The sequence below is a fragment of the Meles meles genome, chromosome 11, assembly GCF_922984935.1.
Source record: "Meles meles chromosome 11, mMelMel3.1 paternal haplotype, whole genome shotgun sequence".
Classification (NCBI taxonomy): Eukaryota; Metazoa; Chordata; class Mammalia; order Carnivora; family Mustelidae; genus Meles; species Meles meles.
The window spans coordinates 49,147,232-49,169,922 of NC_060076.1; the positions used below are offsets into that span (position 1 = coordinate 49,147,232).

Below are 22,691 nucleotides of genomic sequence, written 5' to 3' on the forward strand. Positions count from 1 at the left end.
TCCTGAACAGTATAATCACTTGTAAAATAATAAACTCAAAAACTGCTGCTTTTGTGTTTCCTCACCCCATTCAGATTTTAAACCACCGAAAAACAAAAACCAAAACCAGAATTCCAGAAACATTTCTAACAATGCTAACGTGATTTTCTTCAGAATATTTAACACCCCGTGAAGCTGGAATTAAGAATAATCATTCCAAATCTCTCTCTCGCAGACACTGTTACTTCTGATTTCACACTGTCTCACTTGTGAAGGGTGTTGTTGTCCTTTTTCTTTCACTTGTTTTTTCAGAAGGTGGGGGAGGAAACCCAGCCACGTATTTTTCTGCCTTTAGAGAGTCATTGATGTGGTTTTGCAATGGTCTTGGTGAGAACTAGGACTTCTGTAGTAAAAGAAAACTTTAAAAAGGTGGTTCGTGGCTGTGTTTTCAGGCAGAGTTGTGGGCTGTCACCAACACTTGACTGTTAAGGGGCTCCTAACACATCAACTGTCACACTGCTCCCTTGGACCATGCTTAGTGGAATGCAGCCCCAGGATGCCAACCAGCCACAGACACTTTACATAATATCTTCCCAAACCAAGAATCAGTGGTTTTATCTGAGGTGAGGGATTATATTCTGCAGTGAGCATGCGCCTGTGCACACTGTGTGTGTGTGTGTGTGTGCGTACACACACACACACACACACACACACAGTTTTAATAGCTTTGACTAAGTCCTATTATTGTTGTTCTCTCGAGTAAAATATACTTAACTATCCTAAACCAATGCTGAAGAGATCCACTAGTATCCTCTGGGAGTAATGACAGAAGCAAGCTTGGGAATAATATGTTTTTCTGAATAAATTCTAGACCAGAACTGAAGGTGACTTTTTCATAAGCCATGGCAAAAAAACAAAAAAGGATTGTCACAATTCTCTTCTACAAGGTGATTTTTCATTCTTGAGCCTAACATACTATCTTAATCCTGTACCCCTGAGGGAGTCATGCTGGGCCACTTACTGGTTGTCACTGACTATTAACAGCCCTTCAAATGATGGCCTTAATTTTAGAAAAATGGAAACTTCTCCAAAATTGTCATTATCTAGGGTCACTGTCATTATCTAGTAAAATACTCATCAGCACCAAAAGGCAAATATTTCAGATTGCTCTGTTCCGAGAAATTAGGAAGGTGGGAACCATGAATTATTACACTGGTCACTACAGTGCTCACACACAGGCCCAAAAAAGAAGGATGCTATCCAAACAGATCATTAGAGCAAAGTGAAAATTTGCACTGATTCTGAGGGCGTCCAGTCTTGGGAAGAGCTTGCTGGTGTCCTTCCCCAGGCTCTTCTGCAGGTGCAAAGTCAAGTAGGAGAGACAGGGGTGGAAGGTAATCTAGGAACTGGCATGAATCCTTCGGCTTTCTCCAGGTAGCATGATTAAATTAACCACAAGTGTAAACTTGTCAAGCCCTAAACCCAGCAGCATCTCATCCTAAACTAATGACGAGGGGAGCCAGAGCCAAGATAGGGAGAGATGAGTTGCCTGGAATTAAACTGATATGGCTCATTTTTAGTTGTAGAACGTGTTGCTTGAAAGATACTGAAGAAAGAGCATGAACACAGATGGTGAAGAAACTGCCGTTTGTAGCAATAGTGGCAAAGGGAAAAAAAAAATCGCTTTCAAGTTTTAAGTCTTTAAAAAACATGCTGCGTTCTGTCACACACACGAGATATGGAACAGTGAATTCACATGCGAAGGGCAGCCTTGTGTTCATGTCCAGAACCAGGCCTATAAATACAAATGCTGGTCAAGAGAACAAAATGAGCATTCTAGAAACGTTTTCATTTATGATCACAGAGACGGAGCCAATCTTCCCAATCATCTGACAGATGTTTCCAAGAGCTGAAAATGATCATCTGAAAGACAGTATTTCCCTAGATCAATAGCAGTTCTCATAAAGGTTTCACATAATGGTGTCTGCACAAAGCTATGTAAATTATAAATGCAAACTTAACCACTGGTTTCAAACTGAAATCTAAATATAGCATAATGCCATCCAGTTTACCCACATTGACACTGTCTCTTGGCTTCGGACAGACTGTTCATTTCTGCCAACCAGGAAGTTTAAGGACAGTGAACGTCACAACAGGCTGCCTCTCCCTGCTATCCTCTTTCCGGTGCGGGGGAAAATTCCAATTCAGTGCACACCTAAATATTCATGATATTCAAATATTCACGTTGTACCACACTGCAATCAACCTGGATATGTAAAATTCTAAGGCTTGTTTCAAAATAAAGAATAAGTAGGACGGACAACACAACCAAAGTAGATTCATGAACAAGAAAACTTTCCCATCTCGTGGAATTTTCCGCCTGGGTCTTTGCTACTCCGTTAGCTCCATTCAAGGGTAAAGCTAGCCATCCAACACCGAGCAAATGGAATAAAGCACACAGTATAATATGCACAGATTAAGACTCTTTACGGATTATAAAAATGTAGCCAGGGCACGGGATAAAAGCAATCTTTAAAACTGGGTACATGCAGTTCTCAGTTAGCCTGGGTGATTCTCACCTCCCCCAGGCAGCAGGGATCCTCCAGTCTTTTCCTCCCATTTTATAATGACATCAATAATCAATAATTATTTTCACCCTTGGAAACCAGGGGGAAAAGCAGCTTTCTTTTTTTAGGCCACTTTACCTCGTATCTATTACATGGATCTCTGCAGGTCATTCAGCTAAGCACGGGATGATTTTCAAGTTGCCATCACCATCATAAGAGCAACCCCCCAAACACACATATCTTCGGGATGGCATTCTGGGAAGACGGATGCACCCACAGAGGAGAAAAAAGCACCGATGTGCCCATTTCAAAAAGCTGAGCCGCCACCAGCATGTTGGCGAGGCATGTGCCTGCGGTGCTGCCTGCCTCATCACAAAGACGAAAAGGAGGAGTATTTTCATCGACTGTACCTGAGTTTCTCCTCACACAAGCGAGAGAGAAACATCCCCAAAGCCAGGCCCATGTGGATCTGCACGGCTTGAGACTCATCAGCTCTCGGTTTCCCAGGTAACCTGGCAGTCAGCATGTTCAGGATTTCCTCAACCTTCTCTTTGCAAGAAATAATGAAAACTGGCACGAGGAGAGACAAAGCCGTGGCGGCAGCGGAGCGGGCGATCGCGCTAGCTGTGTTTTCACCAGAGTAGGATTTCTAGGACATGCCAAAGGAAGAAAACAGGGGTTGGTCTTTTGTTTAAAACATGAAGGAAGCACACCTGTCACAGAGTGTCCCAGAGGCACCGCACCACAAGATCCGCGGCTCTTAGAGCTGCCACTCCCCCCCCACACCTCCCCCCTGCCGATCAAAAATATCATCTAAAATCATCTGTATCTGTGTTTGTCTAGGTAGTAGGTTCCCTTTTCACCCTCCCTTACTGAAACAATTTGCTCCTAAACAGCTGATTAGTAATATCCTTTTACATTTGGAAAAAAATAAATGTCTTCTTGGAAAGGGTGTGAATTCCCTCACTATAAAGCCTGGAAAAAAAAGTCAGGGTTTTGAAAGTCCATGTGTGTTTACTAAAAAACAAAGCAAAATGAAACAAAAAACCAGAGTGAAGTTACCCAAGCTTGGAGAAACCACCAAGCCATATTTATAAATGCCCCGAAAGCCAGTTTTCCAGGAGAGAGAGGAAGCCTGTGTGCGGTGGCGGTGGCGGGGTGCGGGGGTTAAAGTTTAGTACGAAGGAAGAAGTGTAAGTTTAGCACAGGGATCTATTGGCAGATCTCCCAAAATTTTTGGTGGGAACGCTTCCCAGTAGATGGATTATTTCCTACAGGGGGTTAATTCCTTTTAATTAAAAAGGAAGTTGAAATCCTAAAAGCCTTTGGTTACAAAGCAATAACCAGCTATTCAAAACGAAATGGAGAGCTCTATATGCTCCTTCCTATATGTAATTATGGGAAAAGAAATGAATAACAGCCCTAATAAAATGGCGGGGCAGCTGAGTATGAACAGCTTCTACATGAATTCTACAAGAATCCCATGTACAGACATTATATACATTTATAAATATGTCTCAAGCAGGGAAGAAAGCCCATTTATCATTCCGCATTATTATCCACTTCAAATTTTCAGATACACCATAAAGGCCGTTCTGTCCCTTGCAATCAAAGCACATTAAAAAGTGTGTTTAATTCTGTACCCATTTGCTCTCTAAGCTTCAGTACTTCAAGGACAAAAATCAAACATGTGCTAAGGTATTCTTTAAGTTAACAGAGCGTTATTGTAAGGACAATACTATTCAAAATGACCCAGCTGCTCCAACACTGGAAGTCAAGAAAGTGGCTTTCAAATCAGTGCTTTGAAGAAGTAGAATAATGCAAAAATCACAATGGTAAGAGGCAACCCTGAGCTGGCTACTAGGGAGATTATTTTTATTGGTTTGCAAGAACTAAGCAGCATGATTAGAAATCTCATAGAATATCCTGGCCTGGTGAATATCTGAACCAGAGAGCTACTGCAAAGACCTCCACATAAACTAGATTTCCGTCCGTCATTAAAGGAGTAAAAATACTTCCGACAGCAAGCAAAGGATCAGAATGCAAAGATTTCTTTGAGGAAAATCCAAATTCCAACTTAATTCTATATTATCTACAAGTCATTTCTTTGTCCCCAAGTATAGTTAAAAATCCTAGTTCCAGACCCCAAGGCCCGGATGGATATGTATCAGGTCCTCCCAAAAGCAGGAGGACAGAGGCATGCAGAGCACTGTATGGAGAAGAGAAGGGAACGGAGTTTCGGGCACAATTCATGATCTTAGCAACAGTTCACGACCTGTGCTATATTTTTATTCAAATCGACTACAATCCTCTGCCACTCAGCTGATTGTCCCATGATCACTATAATTCCCTAAGCAGTGGAGAGTGATAAGGCAGAACCAAAATAATTCTGGGCAGGTACAGAAATAAAACATGCACTACAGCCAATGAAGGGGAAATAAAACCTAAATAAAAGAGGTGTGCTTTCAGTTTGTTTCAAATCTTAGGATATTAGCATGAAGAAAAAGAGGGACTAAGTGACAGGTGCGACAATATTCCTTGGTATGTTTAGAGTATTTCGAAAGTTAGAGGAGGTGATCCTCGCAAATCTTTCATAAAGTTGGCAAGGCATTAATTTTCACCTTCATTGTACAGGTAAGGAAAATAAAATGATGGGTTAAGTATCAGGCCAACGGTCACAAAACCAATAAGGGGCAGAGCTGGGGCTACAATCAGTATAGATAATACTGTTCAATTGCCTCATTTTCCACGTAAGGACACAAAGGTCCAAAGAGACTTATGTGAACTGCCCATGGTCACATATTCCAGCATTTTTAAAAACCAGGACTAGAAACTCAGGGCTCCCAATCTTTAGCCAATATTTATTTCAGGACAACTATAGCTCTTGCCTCTGATTACACATGGGAATAATCTAGAGACCTTTCAAAACACTGATGGTGCCCAGGGTCCATCCCTAAGCAATTAAATCAGAGGAGAGGCCTGCAGGGCAGTACTTCTTTTTTCTATCTATACAGAGATTTTAAATACATACACGTTTCTCAGGTGATTCCAACGTAAAGCTAAGACTGAGAATGATCACACCACAGTATGGCTTTTGTATGGACAACTAATATGAGTAGCCTCAACCCTTGACTTTTCCGTTCATTTTTAAAATTTTCTTTCTCAGACTTACATAATAAAATGAGGAGAAAACTTGGCCTCTGGGTTGGTAATGGCTATCCACGATGACCAGGAGCGTATCAGACACCATGGAAACCCACTCCTTCATTGAAAGGAAATTGGGCTGAACCTGCAGAGGAAGGAAAACATGAAGTGAGGGGCGACCGGGTGGCTCAGTCGGTTAAGTGTCCAGACTTGATTTCGGCTCAGGTCATGACCTCAGGATCCTGGGATGTACCCTATGTCTTCGGGCTCAGCACTCAGCAGAGTCTGTTTGAGGATTTTCTCCCCTCCCCCTCTGCCCCTTCCCCTGCTCACTTTCTCTCTCTCTCTCAAATAAATAAGTTAAAAAGGAAAAAACATAAAATGATAATAGAAAAAAAAAGAAAAGAAAACCTAAATATTATTTCTAGATCTGGGGCACAACCCCCTTTTGTATTAAAGAGTACAGTGCTATTATCAAAAAGTAACCTTCAGGGCACCTGGGTGGCTCAGTCGGTTAAGCATCCGCCTTCAGCTCGGGTCATGATCCCAGGATCCTGGGATCGAGTCCCTCATCGGGCTCCCTGCTCAGTGGAGAGCCTGCTTCTCCCTCTCCCTCTGCCTGCTGCTCTGCCTACTTGTGCTCTCTCTCTGTCAAATAAATAAAATCTTGGAAAAAAAAAAAAAGTAACCTTCAGCTGCCAGGACATTAGGAGGCAGATAGATATTTAACAAATACACATCCTCGGTTTGTGCCCCAACAGGAGTAAGATTTACCTTTAATACACGACAAGCAGAGGTGAGAGGATGGGGATTAGAAAACAGACTGTGTCCAAGAGCTCTCCACAGTCCACCTGTGTTTAGTGAGGGTGACGTGGGGGTTAAAGAAGAGACGTGCAGAGAAAGAAACTCAAAATGCCTCATTTCTCTGACTTGCCATTTCACAAAGGAGGCAATAAAAAGCAGCCCTACAAAATTCTCATCACCATCTTTTGCATTTCTGCTCACTACCACCACAGATTTATCATTCTGAATCATCACAACATTTGCCTAGCTAATTAGGTATGAAAGCACAAATGATCTTCAGTTGGGAAAAGAAAAGGAAAGAGAATGCAAAAAACCAAAACAACAACAAAACCCAACTCATTAAAAAGAGACCTTGGTTTTAAAAATCACTCATGACCGTGGATGTCAAAAGTATCCATTAACTCACATGGTCACCACCCCCAGGTGGTGCAAAGGACAATGGTCAATGCCGTGTTAAGCATCCTTGGAATTAATAGCTTGACTCAAGGAAGGCCTTCTTCCCAGGCTGTTTGGCTCCCAGTCATATGCAGACTGGAACAAAGTTTGAAAACCTCTACGTTCATCAAATAATGAGTGAATCTGTACTGACAACCAAAGACAAGGCGATGAAGAACAAAAGCAGAGCTCCAAGTGGTGTGGCTTCTCCATGTTTTGTGTACTGTGTGTTTTAGCACAGAACCAAAGAGTGGGGAAATAAAGAATAAGATTGCCTGGAACTCAAACTCAGAGCTAGACCCCTGGTTATCAGTGCGGCAAATTATCTGCTCGACTGCCCCAAATCAGGGATCTTAGAAAGGCACTTTTAACTTTTTAGGTCATAGATTCCACTTAGCATGTTGTCTCTGCTAAAGTACTCTATGCCTCTTTCAAGGATAGAAAACATCTTTCTCAGCATTAAAGTAAGATTCTGCATTTAAAGTTAAATTTTCTTATGGTAACTACACTTTTATCCTTCATGCAATAATTGCCTGGTCTCTTTCCCTTCTGCACAGGTAATACACGTTTGTAGCTTTTGCCACACAGCCTCTGTTCTCTGGTTTACTGGTAATGGCAGCCTTTGGAGAATTCCCTCCTCTAGGACTTGAAGCTTGGTTAAATGCTCAATGAAGCTACCCATCCGACCTGCCCAAGGGGTGGGCACGAGACCCATGGGACCCTAAATCTTGAGTGACACAAGCACAGTGCATGACCAGAGCGGATCCATCCCAGGGGCAGTGGTCCGTCCACTGTGAGGGTTCTCCTATCACTTCCTGTGCCTTAATGCTTCTCCCCAAACCCAGTTTTAAGCTTTGCCTTCAATTCCATGGACTTCCGGATGCCCGATTTTTCCACTTTTTTTTATTTAGATGAGAGTTCGTTCCTTTGCTTGCAACCAAAAAACTCCACCATGAAAAAAGAGTACAGATGGCCCAGAAGACATACTGAGGGAACAGAGACAGGCTGAATGGCATTGAATAAAGCCCGGTTCTTGCAGCAAGAAGTCAGATGATGGTTACTATGACTGAGCACTTAGTATCCACCAGCCGTCGAGCTCTACAAATATTCATTCCTTTGATCCTCAGAGCAATCATGTCTGTTGAGTACCTCTATCCCCACTTTACAGACGGGGGAACGGGCTTTGCAAGGGTAAGTGACCAAAAACAGACTACAGAGCTAGCAAGTGCAAGTACTGGGATTTAAATACAGGACTCTCCTACTCCAAAGCCTATGTTTTTTAACCACTTGGCTATATTGTCTCCAGATAATGATAGCTACTAGATAATGGGGCTTAAAAGAAGAATAAATCCATGCCTTTTTATTTTGACAGATATGAATTATCTGAAAAAGTACATTGGAAATGAACATTGGCCAGCTCGCCACATGTTTAATTAAGAAATAAATGCCTTGCAAAAATGAATAGGCACTTTGTCATTGACATCTACAATTAAAATGCAAAGTACAATTTTTTTCAGTCAGTAAACACTGCTTATTTATCATTTTTTGACAGCATTGTTCACTTTCAGTAAGCCTAGTTAACCTCCTAAGATTGGTTACCACTGATGTAATCACAAAAAGACAACCCCTGTTGCATAAAATTGGTACCTTCAAATGGAAATGACCACTTAACTGTGATGGAGAAAGCAAAACAGAAAAGCAGCAAGGAAGAGTGTCTGAGGAGCCCCTCGAGCTCGCCTGCCGTGTAAAGACCCATGGAGCAGTCGAACCGTGCTGCCGCAGGCATGGGCTCTAACCTCATAAATTCAGGGCCAGGCTTAAAGAGGCTTCTAACTTTTCAAACGGTGCCCAACTGGTTCAAATCACCCTTAACTCACCTCCGGGACCCCCTCCGAGTCTGAGGAAAGGCTGGCTTCGTGTTTGGATACGACCACAGCGAGGCTGCTTAAGGCTAACAGTGCGTTGCCCTTGACCACTGGGCTCTCCCTGTTCAAAAAGAAAAAAATTCCAAGAGAGGATTTGGGGGCATTAACGAGGAAAAGAGAAGGTGTTATTACACAGAAGGCAGATGAGGTCAAAATGCACTTCCATTCCCTCACAGAGCTGTAGCCCCACACGTCTGCTTGTGCCCTGATGTTTTTGCCTTCTTCTGACACTGGTGTGGATTTCTCACTCTCCTTTATGGGTATGGTCATTCATTCAGCTTTTTCTTTTTTTTTTTTTTTTTTGACTTACAAATCTAAGCTCACGTATCTAAGTTCATTCTTTCTAAAGTTTTTATTCCATCGTTGGATGTGGCATTTCATAAGCTGTGTCTTTTTTTTTTTTTTAAAGATTTTATTTTATTTGACAGAGAGAGAGGCAGGCAGAGAGAGAGGAGGAAGCAGGCTCCCTGCGGAGCAGAGAGCCCGATGCGGGGCTCGATCCCAGGACCCTGAGATCATGACCTGAGCCGAAGGCAGCGGCTTAATCCACTGAGCCACCCAGGCGCCCCAGCTGTGTCTTTCTGTTTCATCTTTGGCCAATATAAATTTATTGATTTGCGTAGAAAAGACGAGCGGAGACAGTTGTGTGAATGAGTACAGTAGAATGCAACTGGCCTCTGGCTTTTCCCGGGCGCTGGTGTGTGGACAGCACCCTTTGCCAGCAACCTGCCATGCTGGTTACCATAATTATTATCATTATCCTCCCCTTCTTTCCTTCGAGATGCCAAAGCCAGCAACCTTAAAGGCAGTTTGTATATAACCTAGAGACCCTAGATAAGATGCAAAAAAAAAAGTCCTGTTTTTAAACTATCTGGATGGAGAGTTGCCCTCTCCTGTTATCCAAATAGTAGTTTTTCTATGACCAGCAACAAAATCTCTAATGTGGCTTCTGGATTTAGTATCAAGAAAACTGAACCTTTTCAAATATACTTACCACCTGAAAATGAACACTTAATATTTTTCCATTATTCCAACATGATGATATAGAAGAAAAACCTTCAGTGGGACGCTGATGAGAGGCTCTTGGCTGGCCACCTCCGTCTGAGCACCCAAGCCCTTGGACATTCCATTCTGTCCTGGTTGGGGGTTCCCATAATTACAGAGGTTGTTTCCCAAAACCTGGATTTGAGACCTGAACATGAACCTGTGGGTACATGCTAGAATGACTCCCGCTCACCCCAGTGCAAGAACAGGACAGATCCCTGGGGTGAGGAGACTTCCAGCTCTGCTCCCCATGCAAGCTAAGGACCTCCAGTCCCAGGCCACAGTCGTGACAGAACCTGTGAGTTATGGGTATTCAAAGGTGAGTATACACACACGTTCTTGCATTTTTGTTTCCGTGGGTAAGAACAGGATTCAGGACTTGCCATGATCAAGTTCCTCCATTTACCTATCCATGGAATCCCTCCCGCCCTCTCCTTTTCTGCCTTGGGTGGTTAAACTCAGTGAAGGCTTCCTTTGCGCCCTCGCTCATTCTGTTCACTCCTGCTTAATTCGCTCCTCTGCAAGGCCTGTCATAATTTGGTAACACAACGACGTTTATATTGGGGGATGGGGTGAGGAGAGAAACTAGGAGGAAGACCTGAAATGTTAAGCAGATGCCTTCAACCTAGGTTTTACTAGACTTCTGCAGTGAGGATCACTGGGATATGGATAATAATAAAAAAAAACACCAGGAAGCCGGACAAGGTCGTGCACTCCAAGACGCCCAAGCCGTAACATCACTTAACAAAACCAAAATTAAATCTTCTGTTTCTAATATGATCTCTTTCCTTTAGCTGAGAATATCCTGAAGCCTGTCCTGCTACAAAACAGCCATTGATCCCTAAAGTTATAGTAAAAAAAAAAAAAAAAGAAAGAAAGAAAGAAAAAAAAAGTTTCAAATTCTGAGTGATCTCACAATTCGATCCCTGGTTTTTATTACCCTATTGAAAAACTCAGATGGTCACCAGAAACTGGGTGTCAAATCATTAGGGGTGCCTGGGTGGCTGAGGTCATGATCCCAGGGTCTGGGATGGGGTCCCACATCTGGATCCCTGCTCAGCGGGGAGCCTGCTTCTCCCTCTGCCTGCCACTCCCCCTGCTTATGCTTGCTCTTACCTTCCATCTCTCTCTCTCTCTCTCTGTGCCAAATAAATAAATACTTAAAAAAAAAAAAAAAATCCAAGGATATGAGACAAGATGACAGGAAAAGTCCTTCGGTAACCCTGAAATTCCAGAAGAACATTTAGCCTCCGTTTCAAAACAGAGCCCTCAAATGATTTTGTTTCAGAAGTTCCACCGGTCTTGACATCCCCAACATGCAGTGTTCTTGTAAAATGGAAAAGAATGTATTTAAAGTCACTAGTGATTAGATCTTTGCTTGCAGACTAAATGCATATTTGGACCTTAATCTTTGAACAGAAAAAAAAGTATATCACAGTCCACGCAGTGAATGCTTGGGCCAAGCTACACACTTCACAAAGGTGCTGTGACCAGCTCTTGGTCAACTTGGCCTTCCCTGCATGCCCAGCACCGTGACTTACGGAGGGGAGACACTCGATACATGTTTAGTGAAACAAATTCATGGAGGAGCCAGCCAGGTGAAAATCTACAACTGGGTTCAGCAAAAACTCATCAGCTTGTGGATCAAATAACTATCCCCTACCGGTCCGGCAGTGGTAACTAATTTGCATAATAACATGTCAGCATCAGTACAGTATTTATCTAGGCAACACCACTAGCATTTTAATTAAACTGTCCTTTGGAACAAACTGATGCCATTAACCTAATTAAAAAGCACAGGGAAGGATGAGCTACAAGGATGCTTTCTTAGGGACAAAGTATTATATTATATATTAGTAAAGTGATCCCGTCCTTTGGGGATTTTCATCTTTGGGTTCAGATCTATTTCATTAATAACGATGAAAATAAACTTACATCAATCATTGGGGTTTATCTGTGTTCTGATTCTCCCTTAGCCCTATCCCTGATGCTTTAAAACTGCTCTTAAATGAGCAAATCAGTCTAATCCTGTGACTGCATTTAACTTACAGCTCAGAACAAAGTGAGTCTTACAATGGTCCAAACCAGCCTGTGGCAGCCATGATCCAAGAAAGGGAAGGCTAAGCTGGCAGCAGGTGGTAGTGGGGTCCTCCTATGGTTGGAGGAAGCCAGTGGGAAAAAGTAAAGAGAGGGCAGCAGAGTAATTTTTTTCCTCCTGCACTATCATTAATCTCTCAACCTCCGAACCTCACTTGCTGTCATACCTACTATTGTCAGCATTGCTTTAATAAGATAAGGTCTATAAAATACTTTGAAATTTTTGATGAAAAGGTTTAGCACCACGAGAACATGAATTATTTTTATTCCCTACCACTGAGAATGTGAACACACTCTCCTAGGTATTCGTCATGAAACGATGCTTTGCAAATCTGAAGATTAAAATCTTGTTGAAATAAAATTTTAGAATGGAAAATGCAAAAGCTACCAGAGAGGCAAAATTATAGTCTAATAGAAAGCTGCTAGGTTCTTCAGCATTTACGGGTTTTGCTGCAAATGTCAGAGCACTCTTTTTAACAGGATGTAAGTAGGCTACATAATGGAACAAACTACTAAAGGTAAAGGTCAAAGACAGCCCCCGACCCAGCACCCCCTCCCTTCCATATGCAGCTGAGGGCTCCCCCACTGTGTCTGCAATTCACCCAACTGGATAAGCAGACACAAATGAGTCCCTAGCGAAGCCTCTTTGTACTTTAGTTTTCACTTTGTCAACAGATGTGTCAACAGATATTTCCCAGTGCCTCCCACAGAACTGAGTGCAGGGGAGGATTACCACTTCTATCTCCCTTTATTCAGAAGACATGAGGCCGAATAGTGATCATGTACTGTGATCAGACTTCACGGTTACGTGCCTGCTTAAGAAATTACTGGTAGAAAGAGAACTCTCAGGTAGATCATGTTCTTTGTTTTTACCCTAGAGAAAAACCTATTTAGCCACGGAAGGCTCTGGGACACGATAGGGATAAACTATACTGCAATTAAATATGTCTTGATAATGCGGACACATGAAATCCTCCAGGTCAAAGGTCAATCCACGTTATTTGGTGGATAAGAATAAAAAGTCCTACAGAAAGGGCAGCAGCTAAAGGCGACAGTGGAAGGGAGAAGCAGCGGCAACTGACATGTAACTTACTGCCAGAAATAATTACTCAGCTTGTTAGCAAAGGAACCTGAGGAGATTGTTCCAGCAAGTTCATTAGGGTGTAATTTTCTGTTCAGAGTTGGCTTAAGATAAATAAAAAGCCTCAAGGTGGTAATACTTGTTATTTTTGTTAAAACAACCATAAGGTTATGATTGAAACTGCCATTTTCATGGGTCTTCATGCTCGTTTTAGGTATTTAAAAATTCAATTTTTAGATACTCTGGACCCAGAAACACAAAGGGAATGAAAGGTAGTAGTACTCTGATTTATTTCCTGGCTCACAGTTGAGATTTAATAACCTTTTTGCAGAACCCACATAATTCACATTAGCAAGAATTTCTCCTTCCCTCAGCAGCTCCCAAGCCCGCCCCAAACCAAATGGGAATCCTTTAAATCTAAGTCAAAGCACGGGGCACTCTGTTAGGTGTACAACAAGGGCACGACCTCAGTGACTCTTGATGTCAAAGTCACGTTTGTATTGATTCCTCTGTATTCTCACAAAAAAGACATGAACTTAAGAATTAACACGAGAAAGGATAACAACTGATTTATAAAAAAAAAAAAAGAAAAAAATCCTTTAAAATCCTTAAAGGTAGGACATACCCTAAAGGGAGAAATGGTATGCACCCGCCAGGAAAAAAAAAAAGTTTAAACAAAATTTTTGGTAAGAGAATAAACGGAATAAACGGATCTTACTTGGCCGCCGCCTTGGTGATCTCCTCCGTCAACATGTCTCGGACCCTGCAATAAAGATTGAAAATAGGTGCAGGAGTTTATGTTGGAGTAAGAACCCAATCTTTTTGCTTACCTCGGCAATGACTCCAGATCCTAAAAAGACATATGTGGAACTTTAGTTTAAGGTGAAAAAACTGCAATGGAGGCTTTCCTTCAAGAACTTTCCCCTGCCTGTTTCTTAGGTCACTTACTGGAGGCAGGAAAGGAGGTGACTGTAACCGAGGAGCGACATGCAGGCAGCGTCACGATGGTGTCACCTCTTAAACCGAGCGGTGGCTGTACAGGTGTCCCTTACGGTTTATTCTGCTATGGGCTGAAAGTTTGTGTTCCCCCCAAATTCTTATGTTAAAATCTCCACATCCCATGTAGAGCGTTCAGAGGTGAGGCCTTGGGGAGGTCGTGAGAGTGGGGAGCTCGTGAGGGGATGAGCGCCCTTGTTTAGAAGAAACACAATGGTGGCTCTCTGTCCTGTGAAGATACAGGGAGAAGGCAGCCACTTGAAAACCAGGAAGCAGGCCCTCCCCAACACAAATCTCCCGTTACCTCGATCTGCATTTTCCAGCCTCCAGAACCATGAGAAATTTCTGTTATTTAAGCCATCCACCCAGTCTATGGTATAGCAGTCTAAACTAAGTCTAAACTAAGACACTCTCTCGTTTGGGGCAGAAGAGCGCACTAAAATAGCAATTTACTATGTCCAAATTGTAGCTAATGGAATCATCACTACAGAAAATAAAATTAAAATGGTTCTAAAATCACTCCGGAGTCAAAAAAAAAATAATTACACATGTGGATTGGAAGATAGTGTACTCAGTTCAAATATTCACAAGATAAAATCTCTTTTCACCATAAAAGCCTTGAGATCAAGAACTACCATGGACTGCCATATTTACATTTTGAAGAAGCAATCATAAGTATTTTCACTATACACCTTAAGTTTCTTAAGTTCAAACTTTTTGTAAATATAAAATTTTGCAAATGTTATAGCTGCATTATTTTCACTGGAAATATTTTTAAAATCTTAGCTATCTGCAGTTTCTGAGAATGACCTGATCTTCACAGCCAAGTTTTTCAAATAGCTGCAAACACTGTTCCTACAGACTATAAACTTGCATTCTATAAAACTATTATTTGACAATAAATTTCTCTAAAATATATTGTCCTAGGGAGCACCTGGGTGGCTCAATCAGTTAAGTGGCTGGCTTCAGTTCAGGTCCATGATCTCAGGTTCCTGGGATCAAGTCCCATGTCTGGGTCATTGCTCAGCAGGGAGTCTGCTTCTCCTTTTCCCTCTATGCACTCTCTATCTCTCTCTCAAATAAATAAATATTTTTATAAAATAAAATTAAATTAACATATATTGTCCTATTTCAGTCTTCCTAAATGGAGTATGCTGCATTCAGTGTGGGTTTTTCTTTTTTTTTTTTTTTTTACTGGTCAATGGGGAATATTTACAAATGATGACCTGCCTATAGTTCTATGCTAGGCCAAACCTTCTACTCGTGGGCTGGTTCCCACCTCTTACTGTCTGCTTCTGTCTGCTGCACCAACTGTTCCTTCTCTACTTGTAGAACTCTCCTTAGCAGGTGAACATACTATAATACCTACCATCTTCAAGGAAGAAAACACTCTCCAGTGACTGCTCATTTTGCTGCTTTTCATACAGTAGAACTCATTTAAGATAGTTCATCTCCTTCCACTCTTTCTAGACCCTCCTATAATCTGGCTTTTGTCCCCAGAGCTCCACTAAAACAGCTCTTATAATGGCCGCCAAGGACTTTCAAGAGACCAAGTCTTTCCCAGTCTCTACCTTTTGCTGCCTCACAGCAACCCTGGACACAACCGGTTTCTCCTTTCTCGAAACACTTTCCTTGGTTTCAGATTCCATTCTCTTTGGTTTTTTTCCCACCTCACTGACCCACTACTTTCCCTTCATCTGCCCCATATCTAAATGTTGAACCACTCTGGAGCTCTGTCCTCTGACCCTTTCTCTACCTTTACTTATGCCTTAGACAATCTCATCCAGCATCATGATTTTAAATGCAGCTTATATGTTGATAATACCCAAATTTATATTTTTAGCCCTGATCTCATCCCCAGACTCTAGACTCACATGGGCAATGACCTGATTATCTCCAAATTGGAGGTCTAAATAGCAAGACCCAAATCTGATTCCTACCCCACGGAGACCTGCTTTTCTACTGTCTTCCCCATCTTAGTGAATGGGAAGTTCATACTTTTAGTTATTCATAGTCAAAATCTCGGAGTTATCCTGGACACCCATCTTTCTGTCACTTTCTTCATTCCATCTCCATGTATTTTGGAAATACACGACCAATACACAACCCCCACCAAATGATCATTTTAGAAGACGAACCTCAAACTATATGTAAAAGAGAATCACAAAGAGGAAGCAAAGTCCAAATTCTTAACCTCTCATCTTAAATTCGACGTCCTAATGTTTTAAACTGTGTCGCCATTTTGAAAGTTCATCTAGAAAATGTAACTTAGCATAGAATTGCTTAAGCATACACACATGCCCATACAGCTTCTGCTTTTCTACAAATGCCAATTATCAGTAAACCAAAACCTAAACTTCAGTAAGCTTTGAATAGATTTTTAGATTCAAGAAACCTGGCCACTATAGGTAAAGCAATTTAGATTCTAGGCACTTTACCTAGATTTAGGTTGCTGCCACATTAATCTGACAAGGTATTCTTCCTAACCAATGTAACAATTTAAATTGCTTTTAATGTGCCAGCACTCACACATTTCTAGCTAATATAGTGGAAATTCACTTGGGGATGTCTGCCAAAGAAATTAAAACCCTGACACCTTAAAGTTGCTCCTAATAATGAAAATATCTTGGGGAAAGTGGGGGGGAGTGTGGGAGTGGAAGAGTATTCCTTGATGAAATGGGAGATGTTCGGAAGGCAATGTATTAAGTGGGAAAACAATTTTTCCTTTGAAAGCATATGAAAAAATCAGTTACAGGGAATAAAAAAAGGGGGCAAGCAACCCATTTTCATGCTGCTTTAGAAAACCATTTTAAAAATAATTAAAATTTATGAATAAAGCTCTTCTACTTGCTAGAGCTGGAAAATCCACCTATCAGATCTTCAGTCTCTTCACCTTCCGGCATGTGCGTAAGTTAAAATTCCCTGCACAAACTTTTAAACAGTGCCCCCCTCCCCCCGCCCCGCATTGGTTGTTTCCCATGAGGAACGATGAGCAGCGGAAAGCCATCCCCTTACCAGAGCCAGGCGGTGCCTTTTTTGTACTGCACCTCCTCGGGTCCTTCCTTCCCATGTTTCAGCTGCAAGTCCAACTCTCCTGTCCTGCCCTGCAGGACACACAGCATAAATTAGCATGCAAACTCTATGATGGAAACGACCTTAACGGTTCTTGGTAAACACTGATAACTGATGTAGCAGGCTTTCCCTACTGGCGTCCAGTGTTCCTAATAAAATGTTAGATTATTAAAAAAAGAACGTGTGAGGAGAGGTAAGTATATCACCACTCAGGTATTTCAACACTCATCAGAGAAGTTTATCCTGAAGTGGCTGTAGATTTGGGGAACTGAATGCACAGCCCTTCATTTTGGGATAGCTCATTAAAAGCAGAGTTGAGGGGTGCCCGGGTGGCTCAGTTGGTTGAGCGACTGCCTCCGGCTCAGGTCATGATCTCAGGGTCCTGGGATGGAGCCCCACATCGGGGGTCTCTGCTCAGCGGGGAGCCCGCTTCCCCCTCTCTGCGTGCCTCTCTGCCTACTTGTGCTCTCTCCCTCTCTGTCAAATAAATAAATAAAATCTTAAAAAAAAAAAGAATTAAAAAAAAGATTTGAATTCTATAGGTCCCATTAAAAGCAAACAAAAAACAAAAAACAAACAAAAAATCTTTATCATAATGATCTGCCTCTGTCAGCAGCTGATAATTTTAACAGACACTAAACCAAGATTGGGGTCTGAGCACCAGTACTGTAACAGAATGGGAGGAAATGAGGATACTCATATAACACTTAAGATTCGGGTCATATATAACCAAAGTTATTCTCAAACATCTGCACATGACATTTTTATTTCATGAATTTATTAAAGCTGATACCACACTTTTCGACTACTATACACAATAAAACTATAGCTACTATCACCCTTTAAGACCAAGAGCTTCAGATATTTCTTCTCTGCTCTATTATTTTTACCCTCAGTATTATTTTGATCAGCTCCTTTCCCCTCTAGTCTAGCAGTAATTACATTATTTAAATGTACTTAAAATACTGGTTTGGGGGAGCCTGGGTGTCTCAGTTAAGTGTCCAACTGTTGATTTCAGCTCAGGTCATGATCTCAGAGGCCTGGGATCAAACCCTGTATCGGGTTCCCCGCTCAGTGGGGAGTCTGCTTCTCCCTCTTGCTCTGTCCCCCATCCCACTCGTTTGCTCTCTCTCTCATGGATAAATAAAATCATGAAAGAAAGAAAGAGGCAGTGAGGGAGGGAGGGAGGAAAGAAGGAAGAAAAATACTGGTTTATTGATGAGCGCTACATTGGACGAGAACTTACCGTGTACTGTGTTACTGAGTGACACGACGCCATTTTCACAAGTGGTTGTGCAGCTTATGTTCTCACTAACAGTGAAAATAAAAGTTCTAGCTACTCCACTTTGTCACCAACATTTGGAGTTGTCAGGCTATGAGTTTTAACTATTCTGGCAAGTGCGAAACAGTGTTTATTATGGTTTGAATTTTCATTTCGCTGTTTATTGATGAGATCGAAAATCTTTTCAAACGTTTATTGACTTCTAGATTTCCTACTGTGTCCATTTTTTTTCTTTTTTAAAGATTTATTTATTTGAGAGACAGAGAGAGGAGAGAGACAGCACACGTGCCAAGAGGAGGAGCAGAGGGAGAGGAAGAAGAAATGCAGACTCTATGCTGAGCACACAGCCTGACACAGGGCTCCATCCCACGACCCTGAGATCGCAACCTGAGCTGAAATGAGTCTGACACTCAACCCACTGTGCCACCCAGGTGCCCCTGTGTGTCCATTTTTCTACTGGTTGTCTTTCTCTTACTGATTTTAGAGTTCTAAGGTATGGGGACGCCTGGCTGGCTCAGTCAGTAGAGTGTGCGCTCTCTATCTCAGGGTTGCGAGTTCAAGCCCCATGCTGGGTGTGGAGCTTACTTAAAAAAAAAAAAAATAATAAAATAAAGTGAAAAGTAAAGTCCCAATGTATGTTCCACAGAAGAACAGTATATCTCCATATAAACTGTAGAGAGGGAAACAATACAGCTTGCAGGGGGAAGGATGTGGGCTCTGGAATTAGAATACCTTGATCTCAGGCCATTTCCACTTACTTGCTATGTAAATTCAGCCAAGTGACTTCGTCTCTCTACACTTCAATTTCCTCATTTGTAAAATGTAGCTAATAGCTATCTCATGCCATTAGAGCACCACACAAAATCATGTGGGAAAATATCCATTCAGTATGGTGGCTGATAACACATAGCTACCATACCAGGTCTACTGTTAACAACGACAACAAAATCCCACCTCCCTTTATTATCTGCTTAGGAAATGATCTCTCATGAATATATATAAACTCTCAGTTACCACCAGCCTGTGAGCCCACTGAAGGCAAAGACAGTCGATCCGTCTAATGGGTCCTTGTACTTTATTTTTTTTTTAAGATTTTATTTATTTATTTGACAGAGAGAGATCACAAGCAGGCAGACAGAGAGAGAGAGAGGAGGAAGCAGGCTCCCCGCCGAGCAGAAAACTCGATGCGGGACTGGATCCCAGGACCCTGGGATCACGACCCAAGCCGAAGGCAGAGGCTTAACCCACTGAGCCACCCAGGCGCCCACGGGTCCTTGTGCTTTAGCACAACTTCCAGCCCTCAGTGCCCTGGGGCCGACCAGCTCAGACACTCGAGATCTGATGAGCATTCCATTCACACCCTTCATCATTTCCATTTATTCACTCATCTCCGTGTTTTCAAAGATAGAATCCTGGCCCTTTCTTCTCCCCTCTGTCTCCCGGAGCAAGTATCAGAGGTGAACAAATAGGAAAAACATTAATATTAATACTTATTAATACTGCTACTGACCTCCCAGAGGGAGGGTTACTATAACTAGAAAATAGTACTTTGTGCCTATCCCTGTTAGTTACGCTTCTTAAATTAGCCCCTTTACTCCAAGAACACTTACTTGCCTAATGTTTTTCCAAAAAGGATACACAGGAGGAAATGAAAATGTTCAAAATCTGCTTAGAAATAAACCAAAAAAACAAAAGAGCTCAGTATATGTGCAGCCTATTGAGAAGGCCTACGTTTCTACTCTCTTCTAGAGCCATAACCCAGTATAACCATCAACATAACTAAGTATATTTCTTATTTCTTCTTCCAAAGTCTCTCGCTCCTCTCAATCCTCCCTTCTGGATCATCTCTCTCCCCCTTTCGACCCAAGCCGTGTGACGCTGTGTGTTTAGACCCACTTTGCCCCTGGAGTCTCTGTGTGTTGGTCATGGCAGCCCCCATCTCTGTCACTTCGGCTTCTGTGGTTAAGGGTGCAGACATTAAGAATGAACAACTCCTACCAGTGGTCAGACAGAAATATACCGGGGGTCGCAATTCCTGACCCTGGTTTTTATTTCAAATTATTTGATAGCCAACCGACCCACTCAGGAAGCAAATGTCTGCAGTCAACCTGATCTCTAAGTCCTCTCTCCAGGTTGAGGTCATATGCACAAGAGCCCTTTCCGCAAAGGCTGGAGATGTTATCCAGCTCAGCATCCCACACGGGCACCAAGGCAAAGATGGCTGGAGAGGCCTCCTTATCAAAATAGCCTCTGAACTGTCAATCAAATGTATCTATTGCATTTTCAATTTTAATGGGAAGAAAGCCAAAGACCTCCCCATGTCAACCACATTGATACGCTTAAAATTCAAATTCCAATGTTCTTGTGGGCAAATTAGGTAAGGCTGGAAGCAGATGCCCAAGCTAAACCCACTGGTGCTGGTCAGATCTCAGACTGACTCACATCATAATCAACCTCCAGGAAATAATATGAAGTGTATCTTTCAACATGTCTCCTAGGCTTAACTGAATAAAACATGCCTCCTCTAAACGATCCTCTGGTTCAATGCTACAAAATATGTCTAGCACCATATGGAAGTGACTGTAACTCTTGTCTAGAAGAAGGATCCTCCAGGACAGAAATTCTGGATATAGACAAGGAGTCTGGCAGTTGCTCTAATTCTCCTAAGATACCATAAATTCGGTTTAAGTGTCTGGGCTCATTTAAAAAAAACTCAAAACAATTAAAATGCATCAGTGTGCTTTCAAATAATAGTGATTCCCTAAAAGCCTTCCTGTACTTTTAAATGATAGCAAAAATCTTAGAGTCTACAATTTGAGTTTCATTTCTATTGTCACCAATTCTCAGCGGAACTGAGAGATCCAAAGTAAAAAGTGTTTTAAACAATAAATAAGCAAAGAAGCACACTAGCACCTACAACAGCAGAAAGGCAGAATAATTGACCTGCATTACTAAAAATACTCAGCCGGCTTTTCGTAAATAGAGCGATCCTTTAAAAAAGTAAACCAATTTGCATGATTTGTTGTTACGACTAATGACAGTGCCAGGGAAAGCGCATGCCGCAGTGGAAAAGGCTGAGGCTCTGGGGACAGACAAATCCAGGGGAAGTTCCAGATCCTTTCCCTGGAGCCCGACAGCTGTGACTGTTGGGTTTGGCACCGTTGTTTTACTTTCCTAGCTAACTCTGCTTTTTCGTCTGGAATCCCATTATACGTGGGGTTAACATCTCACTTCAAAGGGTTACCATAAAGATTCATTGAAATAATACATGTTAAGTGTTGGGCACACACTAGTTGTTCAATAAACAGTAGCTCTTCTTATAAAAAATAACTGTAGAGGTGGGTTTTTTTTAAACCAATGGCAAGTCATCTGCCTGAGTTATACCTCCATCCTGTTCGATTTAGCCTTCCTTATGCTAAGAGCTAAATAAAATTCTCAGTTCAGGCTGCAGCAGGAGTTATTCTAAAGCCTCAAAGATGTTGCATTAAAATTGCTGGTGGCCGTGTCAGTCTCCCGCACTGGGCTGGAAGCGCCCAGAGAGGAAGGAGTGTTTCAGTCTCCTTCGTATCCCACACACCTGGCACAGACCTGGCTAGTGAAAGGGGGTCTATACGTGTTTGCTGAAGGAAAGTCCTGGAAAATCACTTCGAGGCAAACAGATGTAAGAAAAAGAGCATACTCTGATTCTCGATCTCACTCTTCTTGAATTAAAAACCGTAACTGGTTACAGGTATGTTTGTGTAATACACATTCCTTCACTCATGGACCTGCTCAAAACCGAGTGCCCAGATGCACCTGGAGCAAAAATGTGTGAAAGCTGAGCCAAAGGGAATGAGGGTTCTAAAAGGACATCCTCAAAATGTGAATTCCAGTGCAGTTTGGGGAACCATCTAAAACGCTAGTGTGGTTGACAGACTGTTAAAATGACCTTGGACAGCTTGGTAAACACGGGAGTTCCTGGTCCCGACTCAGTTCTAACGAGCCAGAAACTCTGAAGATGCAACATGGCTTAAAAACCCTAGATGCAATAAAATACGCTGCAGCAACGTTTCAGGACGAGAACACCAATGCTAAGATGCCCAGTCATTTCTCCCAACCGCACTGCCCCCCATCTTTTAGGACAGCTATTACCTTTAACCCTAATACCACACTTCCTGAGACTCCATGAAAATCCTATTCTGGGCCATAAATTACTTAAGTACCATCAGATTTTTTTCTATCATCCTTAAAAATGAATTCTGTGCTTCGAACAAAGGTTGGTTAGT

General features: G+C 42.1%; 1 protein-coding gene across 2 annotated transcripts in view; it reads right to left on the bottom strand.

The window, feature by feature from the left end:
- FOCAD (focadhesin) overlaps window positions 1-22,691 on the bottom strand; it is a 301,972-nt gene that overhangs the window by 52,992 nt on the left and 226,289 nt on the right. For both annotated transcript variants that reach the window (XM_046023020.1, XM_046023019.1), the window contains exons 23-27: window positions 17,088-17,176; window positions 13,795-13,839; window positions 8,807-8,915; window positions 5,719-5,835; window positions 2,957-3,195 (exon numbers count right to left, since the gene is read on the bottom strand). In XM_046023020.1, coding sequence (XP_045878976.1) covers window positions 2,957-3,195; window positions 5,719-5,835; window positions 8,807-8,915; window positions 13,795-13,839; window positions 17,088-17,176 — 599 coding nt within the window. The remainder of the gene's footprint in view (window positions 1-2,956; window positions 3,196-5,718; window positions 5,836-8,806; window positions 8,916-13,794; window positions 13,840-17,087; window positions 17,177-22,691) is intronic.